This window comes from Oncorhynchus keta, chromosome 34 (genome assembly GCF_023373465.1).
Source record: "Oncorhynchus keta strain PuntledgeMale-10-30-2019 chromosome 34, Oket_V2, whole genome shotgun sequence".
Taxonomy (NCBI): Eukaryota; Metazoa; Chordata; class Actinopteri; order Salmoniformes; family Salmonidae; genus Oncorhynchus; species Oncorhynchus keta.
The window spans coordinates 28,647,936-28,666,275 of NC_068454.1; the positions used below are offsets into that span (position 1 = coordinate 28,647,936).

Sequence of the window (18,340 nt, forward strand, 5' to 3'; positions counted from 1 at the left end):
TATATCAAATTTTGATTAACTACATGACATTGATTTTGAGACATGAATACTTTATTATACAGTACCAGTCAAAGGTTTGGACACCTACTCATTCCAGGGTTTTTCTTTATTTTGACTATTTCTACATTGTAGAATAATAGTGAAGACGTCAAAACTATTAAATAACACATATGGAATCATGTAGTAACCCAAAAAGTGTTAAACAAATCAAAATATATTTTATATTTTTGGTTCTTTAAACCCTTTGCTTTGATGACAGCTTTGCACACTCTTGGTATTCTCTCAACCAGCTTCCAGTCACCTGGATTGCATTTCAATTAACTGGTGTGCCAATCAGTTGTGTTGTGACACGGTAGCGGTGGTATACAGAAGATACCTCTATTTGGTAAAAGACTAAATCCATATTATGGCAAAAACAGCTTAAATAAGCAAATAGAAACAACAGTCCATCATTACTTTAAGAGATGAATGTCAGTCAATGCGGAACATTTCAAGAACTTTGAACGTTTCTTCAAGTGCAGTCACAAAAACCATCAAGCGCTATGATGAAACTGGCTCTCATGAGGACCGCCACAGGAAAGGAAGACCCAGAGTTACCTCTGCTGCAGAGGATAAGTTCATTAGAGTTACCAGCCTTAGAAATTGCAGCCCAAATAAATGCTTCAGAGTTCAAGTAACAGACACATCTCAACATCAAGAGGAGACTGCGTGGATCAGGGCTTCATGGTCAAATTGCTGCAAAGAAACCATTACTAAAGGACACCAATAAGAATAACAGACTTGCTTGGGGCAAGAAACACGAGCAATGGACATTAGACTGGTGGAAACCTGTCCTTTGGCCGGATGAATCCAAATGTGGGTCACAACTTCCGCTGAAGTTGGTGCCTCTCCTTGTTCGGGCGGCGTTCGGCGGTCGTCGTCACCGGCTTTCTAGCTGCCACCTATCCACATTTCTTTTTCCATTTGTTATGTCTTGATTGTACACACCTGGTTCCCATTATGTTATTATTATTTTCCTATTTAACCTTCTGGTTCTCATTATGTTTTGTGCGTGATTGTTCCTGTTTTGTGTTAGTCTTGTGTGTTAGGGTTTGTTATCCCTACGTAGATTTATGGTACTGTTTATATTTCCAGACTAAAGTACGTTATTTTTACTCAGTTCTGTTTCCTGCGCTCCATCCTCACCTATACACCGCTGACAATGTGAGATGTTTGGTTCAAACCGCTATGTCTTTTTGAGACGCAGAGTAGGTGAACAGATGACCGCATGTGTGGTTCCCACCATGAATAATTGAGGAGGAGGTGTGAGGGTGTTGGGGTGCTTCGCTGGTGACACTATCTGGGATTTATTTAGAATTCAAGGCACACTTAACCAGCATGGCTACCACAGCATTCTGCAGGAATGCGCCATCCCATCTGGTTTGCGCTTAGTGGGACTACCATATGTTTTTCAACCGGATAATGACCCAACACACCTCCAGGCTTGAGATGGCTTGGGATGAGTTGGACCTCAGAGTGAAGGAAAAGCAGCCAACATGTGCTCAGCACATGACTGTTGGAAAAGCATTCCAGGTGAAGCTAGTTGAGAGCATGCCAAGAGTGTGTAAAGGGTGCCTACTTTGTAGATTGTCAAATATAAAACATGTTTGGATTTGTTTAACACTTTTTTTTGGTTACTACATGATTCCATATGTTATTTCATAGTTTTGATGTATTCACTATTATTCTACAATGTATAACAGTGTAAAAAATAAAGTAGGTGTGCACAAACTTTTGACTGGTACTGTAAATGAAATTAAACTGTTCCACCAAAAATGTTAATGTGCAAATCATAATTGGGACGCAGATCAGTAAAAACTGTACGATAACATGGCACTCAAAATGGGAAAGGTTGCCGAACGCTGCTGTAGCCTATTACCGGCAACTTCAGGAGCGTGAAGGTAGAATCTGAGAAGGACAGCAGGAGGGGGAGACACGTTTTTTTTGTTCTGGTTAGGCTATATTGATCTCTCGTTTACCCTCTTTAGTAATTTATTTTTATTTACAGTGCTTAAAGCATCAGACAAGCTCAGTAGATATTTGAGGTCGACAGATTATGATTTTTCAACTCCGATTATTGAAGTACCAAAAAAAGCCTATAACCAATTAATCGGCCTAATTTGAAATAATGACAGTTACTGAATGAACAATGAACACTTTTATTTTAACTTAATATAATACCTAAATAAAATCTATTTAGTCTCAAATAAATAATAAAACATGCTCAATTTGGTTTAAATAATGCAATAACAGTGTTGGAGAAGAAAGTAAAAGTGCAATATGTGCCATGTAAAAAAGCTAACGTTTAAATTCCTTGCTCAGAACATATGAAAGCTGGTGGTTCAATATTCCCAGGTCTTTAATATTCCCAGTAAAGAAAAATGTGTTTGCAGTCGACTATTTCTCTCTGTACCATTTGTATTTCATATACCTTTGACTATTTGCTGTTCTTATAGGCACTTAGGTACTGCCAGCCTAATCTCAGGAGTTGATAGGCTTTAAGTCATAAACAGCGCTGTGATCAAGCATTGCTAAGAGCTGTTGGCATACGCAATAAGGTTTGAATTAATGCTTACGAGCCTGCTGCTGCCTACCACCGCTCAGTCAGACTGCTCTATCAAATCATAGACTTCATTATAGTATAATACACAGAAATACGAGCCTTAGGTCATTTAATATGGTCAAATCCGGAAACTATCATTTCGAAAACAAAACATTGGTTCTGTATTTCACTGAAAGAACAGTTCCGTATTTTATCGAACGGGTGGCAACCCTAAGTCTAAATATTGCTGTTACATTGCACAACCTTCAATGTTATGTCATAATTACCTAAAATTCTGGCAAATTAGTTCGCAACGAGCCAGGAGGCCCAAACTGTTGCATATACCCTGACTCTGCGTGCAATGAACTCAAGATACAACATTGCAAGAGAAGTGACAGTTTCCCTAGTTAATATTGCCTGCTAACATTAATTTATTTGAACTAAATAAGCAGGTTTAAAAAAAAAAATACTGCTGTGTATTGATTTTAAGAAAGGCATTGATGTTTGTGGCATGTACATTCGTGCAACGATTGTGCTTTTTTCGCAAATGTGCCTTTTGTTAAATCATCACCCGTTTGGCGAAATAGGCTGTGATTTGATGATTAATTAACAGGCACCACATTGATTATATGCAACGCAGGACAAGCTAGTTAACCTAGTAATATCATCAACTATGTGTAGTTAACTAGTGATTATGTGAAGATTGATTGTTTTTTACAAGATAAGTTTAATGCTAGCTAGCAACTTACCTTGGCTCCTTGCTGCACTCGCGTAACAGGTAGTCAGCCTGCCACGCAGTCTCCTCGTGGAATGCAATGTAAACGGCATCCAAAAATGCAGATTACCGATTGTTATGAAAACTTGAAATTGCCCCCAATTAATTGGTCGACCTCTACTACATATAGTTGATTTTATTCAAACATATGGTGAGTCTATATAAAATTTAGACAACTCTATTGACCAATATCTTTTTTTTGTCGTGGACAGCCCTAATCAATTCTATCCATTCTATGTCGACTCGGCCAGTAGCATGGGAAAAAAGGAACATTTAGGCCTATTTTCCATGGTAGCATTGGCTTTTAAGAACATGCAGTGGTGGGTGCAACAACGAAACCTTGTCAGTCCAGGAGCCAGTCTAAACAAAGCTAGTAAAGCCTGATCTCATAGGGTTGTGTCCTTATCCTTGATCTACTGTACCTTACCAGGTTAGCTAAGTATCTCCATTTCTGGTATAGAGTGACGCTACAGTTCACTCATGGTGGTGGTAGGATGGGGCCTAGCCTAGGTCACTAAACTCTCACCTGATCGGTCTCTGTCTGCAAAGGTATTTGAGGTGGAGAATGTGTTTGGGCAGCTATAGATGCCCCTTGTCTTTCTAAAGATCTTGAGAACCACACAATATTGTCCCAAAATGACATCCTGTCTCAATGAAAATAGTTTTCTTATTCCTAAATTGTACAGACTATGGTGGTGTTCTTAGTATTCTAGTAGATGTTCATGTTCCTATCATCCTCTTGATGCCTTCTTCCTGTGTCCCCAGCTGTTCACTCTGGAGGAGAGGAGGAGGGCGTGTCTGGAGGACCTGGCCACCCTGATCCAGAAGATCTACCGGGGGTGGAAGTCTCGTACTCACTTTCTGCTGCTGAAGAAGAGCCAGGTGGTGGTGGCAGCCTGGTACCGCAGATATGCAGTGAGTTAGATTGTCTCTACTATGCACACACGAACACATACAGAACGTCATGCCGGTTCAAATGTTTAAGATATGAGTGCATCTGTCTGTGGGAGCACAATCTGATCCAAATATAGCATGCATCGGTCAGAAAATGGATTGTTACAGATCGGTGGTTCACTAAAATGTTTTACTCAAATTACTTTCTACATTCATAAAATAGCATCTTTTGTGACAACTGCATCCTCTCTCATGTAACCATGTTGTAACCATGAACAACCCTTGGTAATATCAGTAGCCTAGTCAAACTGCTCGCTGTGAACAGCTTTGCGCACTGACCAACATGATGTAGGCCTATTCTTGATCAGCATTCAAATGTTTGTAAAATGGCTTGTGCAATATTAGGCTTTATTAGTTGAGTGGCAACCAATATAATTTGCTTGGTTATTTTGATCAAATGCGCTGTTGAAAATGGTGTTTTATTGGAATAAAGGTAGCCTAAGCTATCGCCATGGACACAACTCATCTGGCTATAGGTAGGCTATATGCTGATCGGGGTTTAGGCTACATTCAATTTTATTTTGATTGTTCAGGTTCACCATCATCAGTAGTTTTGCTTGAAACAATCGGTACATACGGTCATTTTTAGATATACAGCTTACAGATTATATTTTCATAAGTACAGAAATTGCTTTTGTTGCCCGCACTGCATGATCGAAGAAGAGAAGCTCACTCCAAATGAGTTGTCAAAACCATTCGATTATGAGACGTGGGTGAAATCCAAAGTTCTGCTATATATTAATTGTCTGTCAATGGCCATAACTGGTAGTGGGGTGGTAGAGGCCCAGTTTCCCTTATGGCTCCACTCAGGTATCTATATACATCATATATACTACCGTTCAAAAGTTTGGGACGCTTAGGAATGTCCTTGTTTTTGAAGGAAAAGCACTTTTTTTTTCATTTAAAATAACATGAAATTGATCAGAAATACAGTGTAGACATTGTTAATGTTGTAAATGACTGTTGTAGCTGGAAACTGCAGATTTTTTATGGAATATCTTCATAGGCGTGCAGAGGCCCATTTTATAAGCAACCATTACTCCTGTTCCAATGGCATGTTGTGTTAGTTAATCCAAGTTGATCATTTTAAAAGGCTAATTGATCATTAGAAAACCCTTTTGCAGTTATGTTAGCACGGCTGGAAACTGTTCTTCTGATTAAAGAAGCATTAAAACTGGCCTTCTTTAGACTAGTTGAGTATCGGGAGCATCAGCATTTGTGGGTTCGATTACAGGCTCAAAATGGCCAGAAACAAAGAACATTCTTCTGAAACTCCTCAGTCTATTCTTGTTCTGAGAAAGGAAGGCTATTCCATGCTAGAAATTGCCAAGAAACTGAAGATCTCATACAATGCTGTGTACTACTCCCTTCACAGAACAGCGCAAACTGTCTCTAACCAGAATAGAAAGAGGGGTGGGAGGCCCCGGTGCACAACTGAGCAAGAGGACAAGTACATTAGGGTGTCTAGTTTGAGAAGCAGATGCCTCACAAGTCCTCAACTGGCAGCTTCATTAAATAGTACCTGCAAAACACCAGTCTCAACGTCAACAGTGAAGAGGAGACTCCGGGATGCTGGCCTTCCTGGGGAGAGTGCCTGAGTTCTTTTGCCCAATCTTAATCTTTGCTTTTTATTGGCCAGTCTGAGATATGGCTTTTTCTTTGCAACTCTGCCTAGAAGGCCAGCATCCCGGAGTCGCCTCTTCACTGTTGATGTATTTACTGGTGTTCCAGCTACAATAGTAATGTACAACATTAACAATGTCTACACCCTATTTCTGATCAATTTTATGTTATTTTGATAGACAAGAAAAATCTGCTTCTCTTTAAAAAAAAAATAGAAATTTCTAAGTGACCCCAAACTTTTGAATGGTAGTGTACATATCTTATACACACCACACCACACCACACCACACCACACCACACCACACCACACCACACCACACCACACCACACACACACACACACACACACACACACACACACACACACACACACACACACACACACACACAGTCAGTTCAGACAGATCCAGCACAGAGAGGCCCAGCTCATCCATCAACAGCAGATTTTATTTTAAAATGGAAATTAATTCAACCAAATCGCACTGAATCATTTGATGCTAAAAAAAATGATTTCCATCATCGTATCGGAGCCCATGTATCTAGATGCATATCAAATCGTCTTGAAACTAGAAAGATGTGCATCCCTAATATGGTGGCTATAGAGCTTAGATGCCTGTAGTTCAATCTTACTTGTCAGTTAAGCTCAGTGTTTTTTTCCTTCCCCTGTTGCAGCAACAAAATAAATATCAGAAGATCAAGAGTGCTACACTAGTGATGCAGTCCTTCATCAGAGGGTGGAAGGTATGTCCATGTCCACATAACAGTTAAACACTATAAGAAAGCAAGTTTTCCTGTGATAGCGCTGTAGTAAAGGCATGTTTAAAAACAATGTTTTTTCTCCAGGCCCGCAACATCTTGCGGCAACTGAAATACGAAAAGAGATGCAAGGAGGCTGTGACTACCATTGCAGCGTACTGGCACGGGACTCAGGTACTGGCTCAAACACTACCTGATTTCAACATAATGATTAGACAATGTAAAGACAAGTATAGAATGATATTGGGAGGAAATGGATGAGCTGCTGATTATGGACATCCACTGCCTTTTGCTTTTGCAAGGTTTATCTGCCATAAAGCCAGGTAAGGAAATACAGTATTATAAGACAATGGATCTGCTCAGGTCTCCCAGCTATACTGAGAGCTAAACTAGAGCAATTTCACAGCTTTTTCCTTCTGGTCTTCTACTGTCGCTGATCTTACCACCGCTGCTTTTCTCATTCTCTTTTTCACTCTCTTCCTTCCCTCTCTAATTCTTCCCTCCTAACCTCCATCCTTCCACCCTCCTGGCCACCACCAGGCTCGGATGGAGCTGCGGCGACTAAAGACTGAGGCGCGGAATAAGCGTGCCGTGTCTGTCATATGGGCATACTGGCAGGGGACCAAGGTATTTAAGCCGGTTGCCGTTGTCATGTTTTGCCATCCCAGCTGTCCGTCATACTCCATGTCCCACCCCTCCTCTTGAAACTGACCAATTGAATGGCTCGTCATCGTTCCTCCATTGTCCCATTGGTCCACTAGCGTCCCTTACCAGTGTCTGGTGATTGACTCATCTGTTTTATTGTCCCTTCAATAGGTGTCATTTGAGGGATATTGGGTGGCTAACCTTATCCCACTAACATCTATTTAAACGTCTGTTTGCTAGTCCTCTGTTACTGTTATGGAGCCTCTCTTACATTCTATCTTTAGGAACAACTGCAAGTCCCACAACACAATTCTCCTTTCCATTCCCATGTCTATGTCTGTTGTTTTCTTGATGTTTGTCATTGCATTCCTCTGTAATCTGTTTTTATGAGAGACATGACGGATAGTACATGATAATGGACGTACAGTATCCAATCAGAATTAATATCACGTGTTCACTTTGATGTAATAATTCTGAGGACTGTGCTAAGAATAGACTGTATTCCATGTGCCATTACAGAAACACAAAGAGCAGGGTTAGGGTCATTTCCACTTAAATTCCAGTCAATTCAGGAAGTACACTGAAATTCCAATTCTCTTTAATGCTTTTCAATGAGGAACATTTGGAATTTGGTTTACTTACTGAATAGATTTGAATTTAAATGGAATTGGCCCAACCTTGCTAGGTATCTTCAGATCATATAGACTAATGGTCATAGCACATACCACCATTAGCACTTTATGGACTTTTAAAGTGCTATATGTTTTAGAGGCAACATATAATCATTTAAAACAGTCCATGCACAACATGTCATGTTTTATGGACATTTAACAAGGGATGCAGATCAACTCAGTCCTGCTATCCATTGAAAAACAACCTTTACAACTGTTTTGTAACTCTGCATGATCTTATCTAAAGGCTTTACAGCCACACTCACCAGATAATCGTCAAAGATCATGTATTGCTACATGTTGCATGACCAAAGCAGTCACGTGTGGCTTAATTTATCGACTAATCGTCCCATCTGATTGGTGGATCTAGTCTAGTTTCTTAGACTGGGCAAAGCCCACTGTAACTGGCACTGAATTGGAGTGGTGTCAGTGAGTTATGTGAGCTGTTGTACTAAAACAGACCATGCCAAGTAGTCACAAAGTTCAATGAATATAATCGATCAGATACTATATCGGTTACAATTAATTTCGGTGTACTTCAGGAAAATCTGGACTTTTGTACTAATGTTGCTAGTTCATCAAATCAAGCTTTATTTACACGGCACATTTCAGACATGGAATGCAACACAATGTGTGTCACAGGAAAAACAAATAAAAACAAATATTTACTACACAACAAACACGAGGATTAAAAAACAAAATAATATCAAAAAGTGAATGACTAAAAAGCACCCTAAGGAAAAGCAAAGCTAAAAAGGTGTGTTTTAAGATCCCTTTTACATTGTCCAGTTTTGTCCCCCCTCAGGATCTCTGGCAGGCTGTTCCAGAGGCTAGGGTCATAATAACTAAAGGCTGCCACCATGCCTCTTGGTCCCAGGCTTTGGGATAGTTAAAAGGCCAGTGCCAGACGTCCTGAGGGGTACATAACTTAAAAGCATTTCTGACATGTATTGGGGTGCACAATCGTGTATTGATTTAAAAATCAATAAAATAATCTTAACATGAATTCTAAAACTCACAGGCAGCCAGTGCAGAGACTTTAAAACCTGTGTACTGTGTGCTCTCCGTCTGGTCTTGGTCAGTATCCGTGCTGCAGCATTCTGTATGTTTTGCAGTTGACCAATGGCTTTCGTTAACCAATGGCTTTCTTGGGTAGACCAGACAGGACAGCATTACAGTAGTGAAACCTGCTTGTAATAAAAACGTGGAGAAACGGCCGCACGATGACAATGTTCCTCAGGTGGTAAAAAGCTATTTTGGTCACATTGCTAATGTGTGATTCAAAATTGTGTTCAGAATCTAAAATTAGACCTAGTTTTTTTTTTCCTGTTTTATCTTTATTGACCGTGAATTAAAGCCAGAATTCTCTCTGTGCTTTAGCGCTAACAATAAGTACCTCAGTCTTTAGCTGGAGGAAGTTGTGAGCCATCCAAGTATTTAAATCACTAATACAGTCTAATAATGTATCTGTGGTGCTAACATCCTCTGGTCACAGAGAAATATAAAGTTGTGTATTGTCTGTGTAGCAGGGAATGTCAATGCTGTGCTTTCTGATAACGCTGCCACGTATATGTATATAAACTGAACAGTACCGGACCCAAAATTGAACCTTGTAAAATGCCATGTGCTATGTATTTTCTCTGAGTTATGTTCACGAAGGGTGACAAACTCTTGACCGGTCAAATAGGTCCTGAACCAATTTAGAACTTGACTGGAGAAACCACCCCACCTGTCCAGAAGGACATCATTTTCAACAGGGTTGAATGCAGCACTTAAATCCAAGAGCACAAGGAGAGCTGTTTGACATCTGTGGTGGCTCATTTACCACTTTAACTAAGGCAGTCTCTGTGCTGTGGTGGGCACAAAAAAAACAGATTGCAATTTTTTAATAATGTAGTTGGCTTTTGAAAAAAATAATTATCTGTTTGAAAACCAATTTCTCCATTTTGCTTAAGAATGGAAGGTTGGAGATTGGCTGAAAATTGCTGAGAGCTGAAGAATCTAGACTATTTTTCTTCAGAAGAGGTTTTACCGTAGCAGTTTTTAGTGCAGTGGGGGAAGTGCCAATGGACAGGGAGTGTTTAACAATAGCTTGTACTTCTTCAGATATGCAATTATATGTGGATTTGAATAAGGTGGTGGTGGGATAGAATCCAGAAGGCAGGTAGAAGGCCTTAAGTTGGGATATCACTTTCCTGAGCATGTCTGTCTGTGTCAAACAGGGAAAATAAATCCATAGTGCCTTTTGTGGTAGGCTAGGAAACATATCATCAAACTTCTCATCGGGTCTTGCTTGACTGATACCCAGCCTAATGTTTATCTGAAATATGCTGCATACTCAAGGCCTTCTGTTCACCTGATTTAGAATTCCTCACAATCAAATGTAGACCGCATTATCTACCAAGGGAATTCTCTTCGATTATAATCACAGCCGTATATATTCCCCCCCAAGCAGACACATCGATGGCTCTGAAAGAACTTTATTTGACTCTTTGCAAACTGGAATCCATATATCCGGAGGCTGCATTCATTGTAGCTGGGGATTTTAACAAGGCTAATCTGAAAAAAAGACTCCCTAAATTTTATCAGCATATCGATTGCGCAACCAGGGCTGGAAAAACCGTGACGCATATAAGGCCCTGCCCCGCCCTCCTTTCGGAAAAGCTGACCACGACTCCATTTTGTTGATCCCTGCCTACAGACAGAAACTAAAACAAGAAGCTCCCGCGCTGAGGTCTGTTCAACGCTGGTCCGACCAATCTGATTCCACACTCCAAGACTGCTTCCATCACGTGGACTGGGATATGTTCCGTATTGCGTCAGACAACAACATTGACGAATACGCTGATTCGTTGTGCGAGTTCATTAGAACGTGCGTTGAAGATGTCGTTCCCATAGCAACGATTAAAACCTTCCCAAACCAGAAACCGTGGATTGATGGCAGCATTCGCGTGAAACTGAAAGCGCGAACCACTGCTTTTAATTAGGGCAAGGTGACTGGAAACATGACCGAATACAAACAGTGTAACTATTCCCTCCGCAAGGCAATCAAACAAGTTAAGCGTCAGTATAGAGACAAAGTAGAATCTCAATTCAACGGCTCAGACACGAGGTATGTGGCAGGGTCTACAGTCAATCACGGATTACAAAAAGAAAACCAGCCCCGTCACGGACCAGGATGTCTTGCTCCCAGGCAGACTAAATAACTTTTTTGCCCGCTTTGAGGACAATACAGTGCCACTGACATGGCTTGCAACCAAAACATGCGGCCTCTCCTTCACTGCAGCCGAGGTGAGTAAAACATTTAAACGTGTTAACACTCGCAAGGCTGCAGGCCCAGACGGCATCCCCAGCCGCGCCCTCAGAGCATGCGCAGACCAGCTGGCTGGTGTGTTTACGGACATATTCAATCAATCCCTATCCCAGTCTGCTGTTCCCACATGCTTCAAGAGGGCCACCATTGTTCCTGTTCCCAAGAAAGCTAAGGTAACTGAGCTAAACGACGACCGCCCGGTAGCACTCACTTCCGTCATCATGAAGTGCTTTGAGAGACTAGTCAAGGACCATATCACCTCCACCCTATCTGACACCCTAGACCCACTCCAATTTGCTTACTGCCCAAATGGGTCCACAGACGATGCAATCTAAACTACACTGCACACTGCCCTAACCCATCTGGACAAGAGGAATACCTATGTGAGAATGCTGTTCATCGACTACAGCTCGGCATTTAACACCATAGTACCCTCCAAGCTCGTCATCAAGCTCGAGACCCTGGGTCTCGACCCCGCCCTGTGCAACTAGGTACTGGACTTCCTGACGGGCCGCCCCCAGGTGGTGAGGGTAGGCAACAACATCTCCACCCGGCTGATCCTCAACACTGGGGCCCCACAAGGGTGCGTTCTGAGCCCTCTCCTGTACTCCCTGTTCACCCATGACTGCGTGGCCACGCACGCCTCCAACTCAATCATCAAGTTTGCGGACAACACAACAGTGGTAGGCTTGATTACCAACAACGACGAGACTGCCTACAGGGAGGAGGTGAGGGCCCTCGGAGTGTGGTGTCAGGAAAATAACCTCACACTCAACGTCAACAAAACTAAAGAGATGATTGTGGACTTCAGGAAACAGCAGAGGGAACACCCCCCTATCCACATCGATGGAACAGTAGTGGAGAGGGTAGAAAGTTTTATGTTCCTCGGCATACACATCACAGACAAACTGAATTGGTCCACCCACACAGACAGCATCGTGAAGAAGGCGCAGCAGCGCCTCTTCAACCTCAGGAGGCTGAAAAAATTTGGCTCGTCACCAAAAGCACTCACAAACTTCTACAGATGCACAATCGAGAGCATCCTGGCGGACTGTATCACCGCCTGGTACGGCAACTGCTCCGCCCACAACCATAAGGCTCTCCAGAGGGTAGTGAGGTCTGCACAACGCATCACCGGGGGCAAACTACCTGCCCATAGGACACCTACACCACCCGATGTTACAGGAAGGCCATAAAGATCATCAAGGACAACAACCACCCGAGCCACTGCCAGTTCACCCCGCTATCATCCAGAAGGCGAGGTCAGTACAGGTGCATCAAAGCTGGGACCGAGAGACTGGAAAAACAGCTTCTATCTCAAGGCCATCGGACTGTTAAACAGCTACCACTAACATTGAGTGGCTGCTGCCAACACACTGACTCAACTCCAGCCACTTTAATAATGGGAATTGATGGGAAATTATGTAAAATATATCACTAGCCACTTTAAACAATGCTACCTAATATAATGTTTACATACCCTACATTATTCATCTCATATGTATATGTATATACTGTACTCTATCATCTACTGCATCTTTATGTAATACATGTATCACTAGCCACTTTAACTATGCCACTTTGTTTACATACTCATCTCATATTTATATACTGTACTCGATACCATCTACTGTATCTTGCCTATGCCGCTCTGTACCATCACTCATTCATATATCTTTATGTACATATTCTTTATCCCCTTACACTTGTGTGTGTATAAGACAGTAGTTTTGGAATTGTTAGTTAGATTACTTGTAGGTTATTACTGCATTGTCGGAACTAGAAGCACAAGCATTTCGCTACACTCGCATTAACATCTGCTAACCATGTGTATGTGACAAATAAAATTTGATTTGATTTATTCATCACATTTAGTTAGGTTTGAAGGGGTAGGATTTATCAGGTCGATGGTCGAAAAGCAATACATTGGTAATGGTCGAAAAGCACTCTCAATTATTCTGATTACTAGTGATCACTCAGTCATAAGCTCCACATGGTAGGTAATGTTTCCTCCATTGTCTTAATCTTTTCATCTTTATGCTACTTCAGTGCCGGGTAGGCTACATATTGCTGTTCGTCTGCTTCTTATTTATACCAACACCTATCCCAATGGGTATATACCTCCCAAAACACACTAAATCCAACCCCACCACTTCCCCAGGCTCGGAGAGAACTGCGGTATCTAAAGGTGGCGGCGCGAGAAAAGCACGCCGTGTCTGTCATTTGGACCGGCTGGCAGGGGACCAAGGTATTTGGGAAGAAGCCTGTAAACAATATCCATCCATATCCCGCCGCCCGCCTGCCATTTCTCCATCAGATCCAACCAGACAGATGCCAGACCCCTGCATTAACTAAACAGTAGTCTGGAGAGACTGCGAATGTCTCTCTAGCTATCCTCCCCATTACCACCACCCATCCCATTTATATTGCATGACAAGGTGCCATACGAACCCCTCATCCAATGTCCCATTGCATGTTAAAACAGAATTGCGGGGGGGGTTACTTAGCCTACTGGACCAGAGCAAGACCCCCAAACACCCATGCTGGCTCTCTCAGCCAAGCTAGCTGCTGTTTAGTCTTTAATGGTTTAATGGAAGAGATCTAGAGATAGATGACTGGAGTTCTGATGGCCCTTGGTTCTGCTAGATAATGGACAGGCCTGGGCGCAAGGGCTATAAGGGTGGGGGAGGGGAGGGTTGGGGTAAAGATACAGTCACTTAAGCCTATTTGCGGTGCAGCCTGATGGATTATAGCTGATCCAGACTGACACCAGGAGGGGGGTGAGGAAGGCGGGGGGGATGTTGACAGGCACTAGACTTGCATCACACACAGTGTCTGGAACCTTGGATAAACTCTTTGCCTGCCTTACCCCAAACCACCCAAACACTCACACTCCGCTATCCTGGCTTTGAGTTCTTCTTACCAAAGGTCAGGATGTTAAGGTGTGTTTCGGTTCCTCCCTGAGGCCCATGCCTCATCTTTTGCAACCTCTATCTGCAGGATGTCTGCTCTCTTTCTTTATTTCTTTCTGCATGCTGTTCTCACCATAAATTGCATGCTACACCTCCTTGCTTGCTGATTCCTTGAGGCTTGCAGCATTTTTTTTTCTCAGTGTGCAGTGCAGTGTATGGAACGTTGGAGAGACCTCCTGATGGACTTGTTACCTTGAGCTTTGTACTTTGCTCTTGGCCAACAGAGCCATGTCTGTTTCAATCAAAAAGACTAGTTGATGTACAGTACATAATCAAACTACAGCATTATTATAATGTCTATTTCATGATAGTTGCATTCTTCCCATAGTTGGTTAAATCGTCTTCAGGATCTTGGTAACTAGACGGGGCTCGTGTGACATGTTTCCTCACACAGGGCAGTGTCTCTTCCTCCATATCAGTCTATTATTCCCTCCTTTCAATCGTTCGTTCCTTCCCTCTCTTTCCTCCCTTCTTCCCAAAAGGCACGCAGGGAGCTGAGGCGCCTGAAGGAGGAGGCCAGGCGTAAGCACGCCGTCGCCATCATTTGGGCCTACTGGCTGGGACTCCAGGTATACCTGCCCACTGCCCAGCCTTCCCTACCCTCCAGCCACCCTTCTAACCTAACCAGCCACTCCTTTCTACCCTAACCAATCACCCCTTACCCTCTCAGCCACTCCGTGGTCTTTGGTGTTGGAGGGGTAGGCACACTTCACAGAACCCGCATGCAGTCAGCCTCAGCCTATCATAGCTCGGGACCAACCACACAGTGATAACACAGTTCATGCATGTGAGCTCCAGAGTGACTGATTTGATATCTGGACAGTCCAGTACCAAAGGATATGCCCTCCTACCCCCCCTCCTGTATCCCTGCAGTGACACACATTACATTATTAAGATGTACAATGAGGTGTAATGTACGTCTATCCTGCTCTCTCCATGAGGCCAGCAGGGCTTTAGATAAGCTGGCTATGGTTGGTTATAATTCATTCACAGATGCTCTTTTTTTTTTTTTTTTTTTTTGCTTGTTCTTGAAGACTGCAGCTTCTTAACAGAGAGGTCAAAGGCACTACTGACCCTGACTGACATGGATGGATGTCTGTCTGTCTCTAGCAATTGCTGTATGTCCTGTCTGCATCATGTGCATGATAAGCTGTGTAACCATCAACATGTCTAACCCTTTATAGGTCTTGTTGTCTGATGCTATATCTACTCCATTCTCCAGTCCTTTTCTCATGTATTACTGTAGTCTGAGTGGCCCCAATCCTGTCATCACATTGATTGACTGCACAATGTGCATGTCACCTTTGCACATCAGAGCAGCTCTCAGAACCTGTTAAAACCTGTCGACTCCTCCAATCAGTGTGATTTTAAATTGACCACCTCATTATTAATTAACTATGTAACATCTAATTTTCAGAAAAAAACATTTAGGAGAAAGTCCCATTCTGATTTGAGTTGAGTGCTCAACAGATGTTCCCTCCCTTTGTTTGTATGATGTTGCTTGAGTTCATTGTAACTAACCACGTCTGCCTGTTGCTATAGTCATCACCACTGTAATCTCTTCTCTATTGGCCCCATGCCTCAAATCAGATAACTATGGGGATGGATGATTGACGGCCAGTTGTCTCCTTGGTTACAGGTCCGCCGGGAGTACAGGAAGTTCTTTAGGGCCAACGCTGGCAAGAAGATCTACGACTTCACCATCCAAAGAATCGTAAGTAGAAGCGTGAATGTAGCCTGGTGCCAGATCTATTTATGCGGTCTTGCCGAGTTGGCAAGTACACACAATCAGATCTGGGACAAGGCTAGAATGAATTAGTCGTGTATCCCTTTAAGCACTGATGGGTAGTGTCCATTTGAATCACTAAGGGATGGTTTCCCGGACACAGATTAAGCTTAGTGCTGGAGTAAAAATCACATTAAATGGAGAATCTCCATTGAACATGCTTCTCGGATTAGGCTTAAACTTTGTCCAGGAAACCAGAGTTCTATGTTCCTGAATGTCAACAGTAATCCAAGTCTGAAAGGGAGGTATTGAATATATGCCTGTCTCCCTCTCCCTCCAGATGCAGAAGTACTTCCTTGGTCTGAAGACCACTACAATGTCCCCTATGGACAACACCTGGCCGGCAAAGCCTTATGGCTTCCTGGAGGGAGCTCACACTCAGCTCAGGAGGATCTTCCACCTCTGGAGGGTTTGTTATTATCTTTGGCTGTTCTTTCAAGGGAGCATCACTGATTTTACAGGTCAACGGGTCAAGTTGTTGTATATGCCACTACCCAGCAGGCACATCTGGTTGCTAGGATGTCATTATTAACAGATTACAACCTTGTTGTAATAATGTACAACCAGCTTTGCCCACTGGCTTTATAGTTTATAGTTTGAGGGACATCAATACAACAAACTTCCCAGGGATTGATGATGTATCTTTTGAATTATCAGTGCAAGAAATACCGGGGCCAGTTCACAGAGGAGAAGAAGGCTGTGTATGAGGAGAAACTTGAGGCCAGTGAGATCTTCAAGGACAAGAAGGCTCTGTACCCCAGCAGGTATAACATATTTCCCTCCTTGATTCACTCATTACATGATGTTTGACGTGAAGCTAATGTTGCAAGCAAATTTTACTAGCAGCCATTTTATCTCATTTTTCCTGAGTATAATCAATGCATTGCTGTGAGTTCCTCTCTGTTGCATCCTTGTGTCCGTTAAAAGCGCTATATAAAATGCATTATTATTGTTTAGTGTCAGCCAGCCTTTCAAGGGAGACTATCTGGAGATCCAGAAGAACCCCAAGTACCAGAAGCTGAACAGTGCTATGGAGGAGAAGGTGCTACTGGCTGACTTGGTGAACAAGATCAACAGGGCCAACGGCAAGGCAAGTACCTTTCTCAAAGTGCCTTACCTCAACAAAATCTGTTCATGTAACTGTACTGAAGCCTGAGGGAGTCAACAGTCTAACAGGCCTGAACACAGTTTATATGGACCAAACTCTTCAGTCATAGCTTTATTATTAGAGGATATCTGTAACTATGCTGTACAGTAGTCAAAGGAAAACAAATGTTTTATATTTGACAGATTCAGCCTACCTGTGTTTTTATACCACTATCACCGTATAAATGCTCTGTTTTTGCTATTAATGAGTTTATACTTGTATAGGTTGCTTTTATAATTACAATTTTGCCATGTACTTTATAAGTAAATAACTGGTTATTTCTCTACTGTAAAATAGTGTTACCAAATTCTTGGCGTATTAAACCTAGTCTGTCCTTGTTACAGGGATCGCCGAGGCTCTTCCTGCTGACCAAAAGCAACTTTGTCCTGGCTGACCAGAAGACGGGCCAGGTGAAGGCCAGCGTGCCGCTGCCAGACCTCGCTAGCGTGTCGGTCAGCACCCAGAGTGACGGCTTCTTCGCCCTCAAGCTCAAAGAGGTGATGGAGGGGAGAGAGACCACTCCAGCTCCACTGTGATGCACTTACATATGGACATCATCCAGCGATTGAAAACGCAGTGGCCAAAGCTGGTTGAAATGAATCTGCTTTGCTTGCTGCATAAATCCACTGGTTGCAAACTGGTTCTAATGATGGAATTTCAACCAGTTTAGCCCCGCTGTGTGTCTAATTATATTAGTCATGTCCTGATTCATAACTTTTAGTGTAACGTTAAGGGCTAACCATAAAAAGATTGGGTAGGCATATTGAGATTGAGAAGACTAACACCCCTCTTTGTTTTTTACCCATAGGGCTCTTCTTCAGCTTCCAAAGGTGACTTCCTGCTGAGCAGTGAGCATCTTATAGAGATCATCACCAAACTCCACCGTATAGGGACCACTGCTGCAGACAGAGACCAGATCAACATTGACATCTCAGACGAGTAAGAACCGGAGACACGTCGCCATATTGACTTTTATGTTGCAATGCTGCTGTTGTTTCTCTTAGTCAAATCCTGGCCTGGTCCCAGATGTGTTTGTAATGTATTGCCAACTGCCTCTACTCATTGTTACATTTACAAAAACAGATCTGGGATCAGTGTAATTAAATCCTGTGATGTCA

At 42.6% G+C, this 18,340-nt stretch overlaps 1 protein-coding gene across 5 annotated transcripts in view; it reads left to right on the top strand.

Annotated features, from left to right (window-relative positions):
• LOC118366648 (unconventional myosin-Ib-like) overlaps nt 1-18,340 on the top strand; it is a 153,915-nt gene that overhangs the window by 133,210 nt on the left and 2,365 nt on the right. Inside the window, exons 20-31 of one of the 5 annotated variants that reach the window (XM_052493570.1) lie at nt 4,122-4,271; nt 6,605-6,673; nt 6,776-6,862; nt 7,229-7,315; nt 13,479-13,565; nt 14,772-14,858; nt 15,929-16,003; nt 16,356-16,484; nt 16,733-16,839; nt 17,033-17,165; nt 17,567-17,719; nt 18,031-18,161. In XM_052493570.1, the coding sequence (XP_052349530.1) occupies nt 4,122-4,271; nt 6,605-6,673; nt 6,776-6,862; nt 7,229-7,315; nt 13,479-13,565; nt 14,772-14,858; nt 15,929-16,003; nt 16,356-16,484; nt 16,733-16,839; nt 17,033-17,165; nt 17,567-17,719; nt 18,031-18,161 (1,295 nt within the window). The remainder of the gene's footprint in view (nt 1-4,121; nt 4,272-6,604; nt 6,674-6,775; nt 6,863-7,228; nt 7,316-13,478; nt 13,566-14,771; nt 14,859-15,928; nt 16,004-16,355; nt 16,485-16,732; nt 16,840-17,032; nt 17,166-17,566; nt 17,720-18,030; nt 18,162-18,340) is intronic. The other 4 variants (XM_052493571.1, XM_052493573.1, XM_052493572.1 and 1 more) reach the window with 4 other exon arrangements.